General features: G+C 41.6%; 2 protein-coding genes across 2 annotated transcripts; one reads left to right on the plus strand and one right to left on the minus strand.

Moving 5' to 3' along the window:
• The first annotated feature begins 938 nt into the window (after positions 1-938).
• On the plus strand, positions 939-6373 carry pnn (pinin, desmosome associated protein). The gene is made up of 9 exons (XM_062440496.1): positions 939-1063; positions 1628-1708; positions 2132-2203; positions 2672-2747; positions 3152-3246; positions 3349-3424; positions 3594-3749; positions 4206-4344; positions 4438-6373. The coding sequence occupies exons 1-9, from the start codon at positions 951-953 to the stop codon at positions 5700-5702; spliced, it is 2073 nt and encodes a 690-aa protein (XP_062296480.1). The 5' UTR covers positions 939-950; the 3' UTR covers positions 5703-6373.
• A 1058-nt stretch (positions 6374-7431) lies between these two features.
• Positions 7432-10660, minus strand: gemin2 (gem (nuclear organelle) associated protein 2). Its single transcript, XM_062441047.1, has 10 exons — positions 10416-10660; positions 9945-10032; positions 9540-9629; positions 9182-9241; positions 8972-9088; positions 8821-8865; positions 8656-8724; positions 8266-8376; positions 8032-8090; positions 7432-7855 (listed from the first exon to the last, which is right to left on the minus strand). The coding sequence occupies exons 1-10, from the start codon at positions 10535-10537 to the stop codon at positions 7816-7818; spliced, it is 801 nt and encodes a 266-aa protein (XP_062297031.1). The 5' UTR covers positions 10538-10660; the 3' UTR covers positions 7432-7815.
• Positions 10661-10688: the final 28 nt, after the last annotated feature.

A 10688-nucleotide genomic window follows, 5' to 3' on the forward strand; every position in this document is an offset into this window, starting at 1 on the left:
GCATTTAGGTGAATTGACATTTTAATGACATTTCAAATATTTTAGGAGAAAAATATGGTTGTTTTTTTGGTTTGTTTTTAAATCTGCAGTCTGGAGGGGCAGGTGGTGGTAATGTAACAAATGTCAGAAGGACACAAAAAAAGAAGAGTGTGAAAACCACAGCGAGGAAGTAATCATTACACAATCAAGCTTCAGGCATGACGGTTTTCATTCCACTTTATATGTAATGTGGAAAGGTCTATCAGATCTGTGTCAGTGGTTTAACACAATATCATGCACTGTGGTAAATGTAATTCAGAGAAGGGGACATTAAGAAATAGTACATGAGACAGGGCAGGAATGGAGTTTAAAATCAAATCTGAGCACAGGACAGGACTTCAGGGATATCATACACATCATAATACAAGCTGGATGAGGAAACACAGTGTGATTTTTTTGGTTTGTTTGTTAATGATTGTCTACAGACCAATCAGTACCTATTCAGACGATCTAATGTTGTGAATCTACACACTCAGATAAAATAGGAAGCAGCTGTGCACCTTCAAAGTTGGTTTCCACCAATAAACGCAAAGAAGAAGCAAATGTTTGTTTTTTATTGCACGATCAGAAAGGCACAAGTCACATTCAGAAGATTGCAGTTTTCAACAAAAGAAGAAAAATAAACTGAGCGAGAAAATAACAATATCAAAAAAACAAACCAAAATAAAACACAAAAGGTCAGCCAGGAATCAAAGTACAGATGTATTCATACATGTATGGGCCTTTTTTTATTTTACAGCATTCTACATACTTTTTTATAAGATTTTATCTCATTAAGAAGAAGCAGAAGTATTTATCTTCTATTTATACATCCACGGTTTACTCCTGTAGGTGGCGGTAATGAGACTCGCCATACGATTGAAAAGAAGAGGAAGAAGTGGAACACGTGATTCGCGCTAACTGGAAGCAAGATGGCGGTGGTAGTGCGGAGCTTGCAGGACCAGATCGAAAAAGCAAAAGAAAGCTTAAAAAACGTAGACGATAATATTCGTAAACTAACCGGACGAGATCCTAATGAATCAAGGTAACCAATGTTGGAGTGGTTGTTTGACTTTAGGCGTATTTCCAGTGCGGAGATAACCGTGTGGACGTTGTGCAGACGACGAGTGGTTTGTGTTAGCATGAGGCCGCTAGCTGGGTAGCAAACATACCCACCTGTTTAGTGCTGGTTGTGTTCCCGCTGGACACACAGGAGACTACACTACACCTCCATATGAGCTATTCAAGAGGAATACATACATTGGAATAATAATAATAAAGTCTGGAGTGGAATAATGAGCCGTGCATGCTAACAGTTAACTAGTAGAAGGCCCGAGTGATGTAACTTCATTGATTTAAAATGACTCTGCTGTGTTCAACTAATTAACGTCGTAATGACCAAAAACAGTGCACTATTTAATTTGAATAACTCTCCGCCCGCCCCTTTAAAATTACACTTTGAGTGGATGAATATGAAAACAAACTGCACCGGTATCTTTCCGCACCGTGAAGCTCAAACGTTTAACTGTAGGAGTAAGCACCAGAAACACGTTTTTTTTATTAAAGGGGACTTTTACAGTTTAGTTGACCCGTCTCGTTGTGTTCACAGACCGGGTCAGATACGTCGGCCCGGCGGCCCCACAGCCGGCCCCGGAGGAGGAGGCAGAGGCAGAGGAATTCACCTGCTCAGGTAAATATCAACACGGTCTCACCTGTAAGCAAGCTGCAGGGGGTTGAGTGGGTGGCGCCGGGAGGAGGGGGGGGGCCCAACTGTATTGAACCAGCTTTGGGGGACCCAGCTTGCAAAAAGTTGAGAACCCCTGTATTAGAGGACCCAATAACTTGGAAATTAAGTGTCCACTGCCATTTTCTATATTGTCATTAGGACATTGATACAGTTCAAGTTGTTTTGACCCACTGCATATGAAATTAAAAAATGTGTACTTAAATCTCTTTAATTCCTATTAAAACAAATCTGACATCTGAATTTACAGTCCAGGCCATGTGTGATTAGGATGAGTAGAAGTGCTCTACTAACTCTGGTTAAACATATGGGTGTGATCGGCAAATTATAATGTTATTTACCTTTTAATCCTTGTCTGTGATTTCCCAGGCGTAGTCTCTCAGACATTGGAAGCGCCGGCCCCCCTGCCAAGCAGAGGGACATCGAGGGAGCCCTGCTAAGGTGAGATGTAGACCCTTGATGTGTATCTATATATATCATATGAACAGCAACTCTGCATAGGCATTTCTCCAGTATAAAATTTAAACAACTTGTGTAGAGTCAGTGACTGAAAATTCTCTGCTATAAAGCTCCATACTCAGTGTAGAGTAACGACTGTTTAGAATTTAAGAGTAAGTTTAGATAAACAAATACACACATCTCACCCACACCTGACCAGTTTCAACGAATACAATCAGTTTGAGCCAAAGACCAATCACAAATTATGATTTTGTGCTTGGTCTTAGTTATTTTTGTACTTTTGTCATGTGTCACATCCTATTATATAACTGAATCACTTTGATTTTTGACTTTCTGAACGACTTGACCTCACTATGAGCATGTCTGCCCTGACAGCTGTGATGAGAGCAGCAGTTGGAATGTTTGTCAAGTGTCTGTATCTGTGGGGGTCTTATTACTGTGTATGCGCAGGCTGGCAGGGGACCAGAGGGCCAGGAGAGACGCGCGTCACGACAGCGACGCCGAGGACGATGACGATGTCAAAAAGGTAAGACGAATGTACTGTAGCGATGGCAGCCTTTACATTTCTCTGGTGATTGTGTCACTGCATTATGAGATTTATACTCATCTTTGATTGGCTGGCATGTGTCTAGTCCTGCCAGTTGCATCTTTTTGCATCAATTAATTTTAGTATATTGGAACACTTTATCCTGCATTATTGTCGTATTCATTGTTTGTCTTAATCATATGGATTTTACAAAAAGTACCTATTTTTTTTGGCACCAACATATGCATCCTGGGAAATCAGATTTTAAATAAGTTGACCTTAAACACACATGTAAGGCCCATTAGGTCAAAAACATATATTAAGGAAAAGCTGAGTCATTTTAGTGTTGTGATGAACGACTAACAGATTGCTTTGCTCTTTTTCATGTTTTCTCTTTTCCTCAGCCGGCGTTGCAGTCGTCTGTAGTAGCTACCTCCAAGGAGCGAACACGCCGAGACCTCATTCAAGACCAGACCATGGATGAGAGGGGAAAACAGAGGTAATCATCAGTCTGATTAGATCAAATACAAACAGAACTGGAGCAATAGTATGAATCATTGTACAGCTGAGAATTATAAGTGAGATTTTCTTTCCGTGTCAGGAATCGGCGTATGTTTGGCCTGCTGATGGGGACCCTGCAAAAGTTCAAACAGGAGTCCAACGTCTCTACAGAGAAGGTGAGGAAGTCCGTATACACACATCTTTAAACAGAAACCTAATAGCTGTTTACACTGTAAGAAAGACAAATGACAATTATTTTTGTACTGCAATCATGTTTTTTTCCTCTTCTATAACTCTCTTCTCAATCCTGTCTTTGTCCATCCTGTTTTTGTTTTCTCCTCACAGCAAAAGCGACGTACAGAGATTGAGCAGAAGCTCGAGGTTCAGGCTGAGGTTGAGAAAAAGAAAGTGGAGAATGAAAAGAGGGAGCTGTTTGAGGAGAGGAGATCCAAACAGACTGAGCTGAGGTTACTGGAGCAGAAAGTCGAATTAGCTCAGCTGGTAAACTGTTTAAGGCCTTTTTTCGCATTGACTAATGTTTACATGTATGGTGGATGAATACAGGGTTCTTTATAGTCTAAAAAAGTGCTAATGTATGCAAAACGTGTTTAGGTGATATATATTCTTTAATTGGTCATGTTTGTTTCTATCTTCACTGTTTGTATTTGAATTTGGGTTGACATCAGTCTAATATCTGCAGATAGCTGCTAGTTTGTAAGCTACCTGGACCAGACAGACTGAATACAGTAGAGTCCACACACTATTTAGGCGAATTCCACAGCTTCACATCTTGTAGTTAGAATGCAAACCAAGTGAAGGAATATTGAATGAGGTAGGCAGTAAGACTGGAATAAAAAGTAGCATTTGATGCAGTGATTTAAAAAGAAAAAAAATGACAGTGAAGCAGCAGTGTGGGGTATAAAAGGTGTTAATCGTCTCTCTTTCCTGCCTCCACAGCAAGAAGAGTGGACCAGCCACAACAACCGTCTGGTGAAATACGTTCGCACCAAGACCAAGCCTCACATCTTCTACCTGCCTGGAAAAATGTGCTCTGCCACTCAGAAACTCCTCGACGACTCCACCAAGAAACTAAACGGTCAGTAGGATTCTCATTTTAGAAGCTTGTGCTTTAAAAGCCGCTTCTGGATCTCTCTGTAACCTAGGCGTGTGTTTGTTTGTGTGTGCGCAGCTGTGTTTGATGAGAGGCGCGAGGCGTTTGCTGAACACCTCAGCAAGATGGAGTCTCGCCCCCGGCGACAGCCAAACCGCGACCAGGACGGAAACACAGCGGCAACGGGGACGGACCACTCGGCAGAGGGTAAGCCAGCAGGTCAGGTAGTCAAGGTGACAGGTAACAAGCGGGACGCAGAGATGGAGGAAGACGAGGAGGAAGATGACGAGGAGGAGGAAAGGGAAAAGGAGGGGGATAGAAAGGTGGAAGAGAAGGAGGACGGGTTAAAGAAGATAGAGGAGGAGGTGGAGGGGATGGAGGTTAGCGTGGGGGGGGTTGAGGAGGAGGAGGAGGAGGGGGTAAAGAAGGAGGGAGAGGAGGGGGTAAAGAACAGGGAGGAGCAGAGGGACAAAGATAAGGAGGCAGGTCCAGGGTCAGAGGAGATGGAGGTGGAGGTTAAGGGGGGGGCAGAGAAGGAGAACAGGAGCAAGATAGAGGAGGGAGAAACAGACAGAAAAGAAGGGCCCACAGACCCCCAAAATGAAAAGACCCCGGACCCCCAGTCCTCTGAAGCAACCGTAACCATCCAAGAAGCCCCCACCAACACCAGTCAGCAGACCCAGCCTAGCCCCACCCTAACCCCAGGGGAACCAGGAGTAAAGCCCTCTGAGACCCAGGGGGCCTCTCCAACCCCAGAACCCCAAACAGCCTCCATCACACCCGGGCAGGATTTGATCACAAGTGGCCTCGTGGTGCAAGATTCAGCTGCAGAGAACCAGGGAGCAGAAGGGAAAACGGGGGATGAAGCACCCCAAAAACCTCAAACCGATACCCAAGAGGCCCACAGCGTGACCCCCGCCCCCTCTAATAATAAGGAGGACAGCAACAGCAGAGGAAGGAAGAAACAAAAGGAGCCGAAGAAGGGCCGCAGCAACAGCTCCTCCTCTTCCTCCTCCGGCTCCTCCTCCAGCGGGAGCTCGTCCTCCTCCTCAGGATCCAGCCGCTCCTCTTCCTCCTCCTCCTCCTCTTCCTCGTCGTCGTCCAAGAGCAGCAGCCGGAGCCGCAGCCGGGACAACGGCAAGCGCAAACGGAGGTCGTCAGGCCGAGACAGGAAGAAAGGAGAAGAGAGGAGCCACCGTAAGAGAGGGGGGAGTGGCGGAGAAGGGAGGGACTCGAAAGGATCCAAGGAGAGGAGGAAGAGGAGGAGCGACGAAGGGAGGGGCAGGTCTTCCCGGAGCGATAGGGAGCATAAAGATAGAGACAGGAAGGACAAAAGACGTTAACAGATGTGTCGCTCAGCCTCTGTGTTAAGCTGGGAAAACACACCTACTACATGAGATGATGTTTTTAAACTAGCTGCTTCCCTCAAAAACGCCACATTTTCCACGAGGCCCATTCAAGTTTTTAACTAAGGATGTTTCTCAGTGTAGGAATCTGTAAGGTGATGGATAAACTAAATAGAAAACAGGTGATTTTCCATGATATTTTTTTTCTTGTTACTCAGCAAAAGAAATGTTCCCTCAATCCTTCTCTAATCGGAGCCCCTAAACAGGTTTGTCCTGTCCTTTTTAAATTCAAATGACTTCTCTTCAGTCTCACATTCGGCTTTTAAAAACATCTTTTGTGCCACTATGATGAAAAGCAAAGATGGTATTGAATGTTTCTTTCTTCATCCTGATCATAATGCATCGGGCTGTGAGGGTATTAACGGTTACAGGAGCGGTGGCGGTTAATCGTAACAGTAGCTGTACGTGTTTTTTTTTCAAGTCGATGTGTCAATGCTGTTAATTCCTTGTTGATTTTCACTGTTTTGATCAGTGTCACGGCCCCCTTGTATCTTCATCACGTGGGTACATGAGCAATTTTGCTCAAATACAGGTTTTTGAAAATGTTTTTTTCCATTGTTTTGTACCAGCTAATCTGCTTCAAATTAAAGGTGAGGTATTAGTGGAAACGTGTGTTTTGTATCATTTGTTTTAAGGATGCAACCTCGTTCAATTAATAGTCTGGTCTATCACATGTCAGAAAATATTTACAACTCATCACAATTTTTATAGTCCAAGGGGATGTCTTTAAATGTTTAATTTAAATTGATATAAAACATTTAATTCTCATTAAAAGTATTTTGCTGAATTAAAGCCTGTTTCAGTTCATGTCTTCATCCAGTGCTAAATGGGATTATTGGGTTGACAACCACTTTGTATACATTTTCAAACATCACATGAGGAGTCCTATAGGATAATTACATCATTCAGTAATCAGGTCATCATCATCTGTGTCACCTGTATTGTTTCCTGTGTTTGCTTTACACATGGTGCTATCTTGTGGTTAAATCAACGCATCAATTCAGCTAGGAACAAACACCTCAAGAGTTCACCTTGAGTCCAGCTCTTCAGTGCATGTGAGTGTATTTTTACATTTGCAGTTCACTTAATGTGTTTAAAGTGAAGAGTAGAAGTGGTGTTACTGTGTTTTAGAATGTTTTGCTACAGGAGCAGTTAGATGCTGACTCGTAAAGGTGCTTTTGTGTTCTGAAATCTGAATTTTCAGTTATTTTTTTTCACACTTACATCAAGCTACATGAACATTAAACAGGCACCCAACAAACCCATGTGCAAGTTGTTATTGCAATGAGTGCATAGATAATGATAATTCAGATTAAAGTTATCAAATCTGAAAAAGGTTTTTTTCCCCTTATATGCAAAAAGAGGCAGGTGTGAAACCAAATTTCTAGCCCTTTTATCAGAATACATGTGATACTTCAAAATATATAAAAAGTAGTAGTGAATGCATACTTTCATTCAGCTCAGTGCTGTTTGAATAAAGAAATGGATGAAATGAGCAAGTGTGTGCAGTTCTCCAAAAATTTGTTTGAAATGTAATTTCAAACATTCAAACCAGCTTGAAAAGCCACAACCTTAATATTTAACTAAGACTTTTCAAATCAATAGAATGAGATTTGTTGGAGTGTAAAGTATTAACCAACAAAAATAAGCATATGAGCACTTGTTTTACAAATCATCATAGTTTAATAGACATGTCTTAAAGAAAAAAGTCTCACAAAGAAATAGTTCACTCTTCCTGTTAAAAACAACTAACAGGTTTTTGGATGAGCTACAGCTCTAACAGCTCATCCATGTTTATCAGCAGTAACTGAATTCATTACAGCTAATACAAGTCATTCAGTCCCTTTGGCTTCGGTCCTTAACTCTCATCTCAAACCGCAGGACCCACATAGTGTGTACCGCTGAGACCATGGTTTTTAAAAGTCTTCATAAGCGTCTATAAACCTCATTGACAGATCTTCTTGCTTGAGCCTGCTGTCTGAATACTGCATCAAAGGCCTCCAACATATTCCTCCTTCAAATCAGATTGATAGTCACTAAACAAGTGTGTTCACTCCGGCTGGTCTGCCAGGTCATTCTGCTCAAAGTATCTGCAGGACAAACAAAAGGAAATTAGTTTATTTGCATGTATATAGTATGAAAATTCAACCTGACTGGTTAAATCTTGTTATAATCACTAATGACATTAGATATGGGTAGCTTCTGCCTCACAGAAATACTACTTATACTAGTACTGTATGATATGATGAAGCAAACTGGCAGATACCTGGCAACAAGACATATAAGCAGGTTCAGGGCAGGCAGTTTCTCATCCTCCTGACTCTCCTGTTAAATCATTTAAAACAGCAGATACATGTTATTAACAAATCACACCAAGACTCACACATGAGCAAAAACACTTTGATGTACTTAATTTCTACTGAAATATAAATGCATTGATCTGTGGATTAATCATTAATATCACACAGGCTGGTAGACAGTAGTACAGATGGAGCTGTACCAGTGTGCTGCGGAGCTGGGCACATCTCCTGGCCAGCTGTCTGATGGAGGAGTGGGCTTCAGGAAGCAGAGGCTTCTCCAGGCAGGCTAACAATGCATACAACCAGCGACCCTAAAGGAAACACATCACTGATTTACACACAAATCAAACTATTTCATAAAACATTATCACAGTTAGTGCAGCACTACCGTTAATATTTCAAACATGGAAAAATAAAAAAGGAAGCTGTGAATTTGAAAAGTTATAACAAATATTTCCACATTGGACAGTCAAAAAACACATTTGCTTATTTGCTATTTTTATCTTGAGAAAAAAAAAGCATGAATGAATACATATTTTGCTGTCCACAACTTGTTTACTTTAATGGATCAGTAGAAGGCAAAAACTCACCAACTGTGGAACGAAGTCTTGTTCTTCAAACCAAGTGATGAGAGTTTCTAGCACCATCAGTACTGTAGACTGTAGACACAGAAATAGAAGAAAACAATAAATCAGCATGTTGAACTTGTTCAGAGTGTGAGGTAAATGTCTAAATGTGCAGACGGTGGAATTTACCTGGTTGAGTCTGCTGACAATGCTTTGGAAGGGAGGGAAGCCCACCTGAGCAAAGACACGTGCTTCGATTATTATATTGTTAACATGTAGGGCTCCATTATTATTGTGGTGAATCAAGCAGTAGAATATAAGTTTATCTTTTTCTCCCAACCTTGCTGTAGTCCAGTGCTGCCTCTGGTTCTGCATCTGTGTGGCTGGGTGAAGTTCCGAGATAAACCTTCTCTCCTAAACAAAATCTCTTCCATCCCTCCTCATCTGTCAGCTTTGGCTGCAGGACAAACACGCATCAGTTCTAATTTTCAGTTATCAGCAGATGATACAGCTCAAACTTGGGAACTTATGAACTCTTCAGTATCCTCACCATTAGCACGTTATCATCCAGATTGTGGCTGCTCCAGTGTTTCCTGTTCTTTGCGATACTCTGAAAGCAAGATCAAGAACACAGAAGGACTCTGAAAACAGATCATGAGGGTAAATATTCTCAGAATCACTTGCCTACAACAACAATCTTCTAATAACATTATACCCTTGAGTTCACATGCTTTTAGGGAAAGAAACTCATTCAATCAATTTGTTGATAAACCGAAAGCAGCAGTCCAATTTGTTTAAACAATAATTCTTTACAACTTGACTTAAACTCTGGTAATTTGCTGATTTGTGATCTTATAGACTAAACGTATGACGCAAACAGAAACAACTGCAGCATTGTTTCGTCTTACCTGTCTGACATCTGAGAAGTGGCCGACTTGTTGCCGTTGCCAGCTGAGACTGGGACAGAAACCCACTGGAGCAGCATGACACTCTGCCACCTGAAACACACATTGACCAGAGACTATCAGTGGCAACATCACACATGTGACTCCAGCATCTCATATAATATTCTATCTATATTATATACGTGTTATATTCTATCTCATATATGTGAGCAGAGAGCTGACTCTCCAAATACACTAGTGACTGAGTAAATAAACATATCCTACTGAGGCATACAGCCATATCAAGGTTTTAGTGCCAAATAATAAATGAATAGAACAAATTACACCAAAATGCAGACATTTTTCTATGAAGCAGAATAGTAATTCCCCCCATATGAAGACAGATCTCACTGGCTTATATTTACTCACAGATGCATTCACTGTTTGTTTCTTCTTCTTTAGCTTCTTGGGGTCAATCTGAGCAACTGCCACTTCTGGACATAATGAAGCCTCCAGCCTGTTGAAAAGAACACACATCATTCAAGTGATAAAGTAACTGGTTCAAATGCACTCTACTCACAAAAAAATACCAAAAAAACTGAGTACAACTTCACTGTTTAGGTTGTCTTTTTATGTAAGTAGAGTACAGTTGAGCAAAGAGCGGGAAAAGAAGAAGAAAACTAGTTGTTGTTATGTAGAAGGGGGAACACATATCGACAGGGGAACACATATCGACAGGGGAACACATATCGTCATAACACCGGTGTTGCTTCTAACATGACATTAGCTGGTCGGTGAGCACTCCTCCACTATATTTACAATGTTCCTGTTTGCAGTACCAGTGTAGTAGAGTCACAATAGAGTAGACTAGAGAAAAGCAGCCGTTTGAAGTGTTCTTACTGCACTTGTCGGAGGTATTCTTGAGGGTTTCTCGGCGGTGCTTTCAGGTCCACGTCTGTTGAACCTTCTCCAAACTCAACGGGCAGCATCCTGGGCATCAAGTCCTCCGCGTCACACTTCATTTTGTATCACTTATAAGCAAATTTCTATTTAAAAAACAAGACAAGACGCACAGTACAATACGCCCGAGTGCAAATGAATGAAAACCAAAACATTCGAGTTTTAACAACAACTCACAAACTACGCAGCCATCTTAAAAAGCAAAGACGCGGA

This window comes from Scomber scombrus, chromosome 19 (genome assembly GCF_963691925.1).
Source record: "Scomber scombrus chromosome 19, fScoSco1.1, whole genome shotgun sequence".
In the NCBI taxonomy this organism is placed as follows: domain Eukaryota; kingdom Metazoa; phylum Chordata; class Actinopteri; order Scombriformes; family Scombridae; genus Scomber; species Scomber scombrus.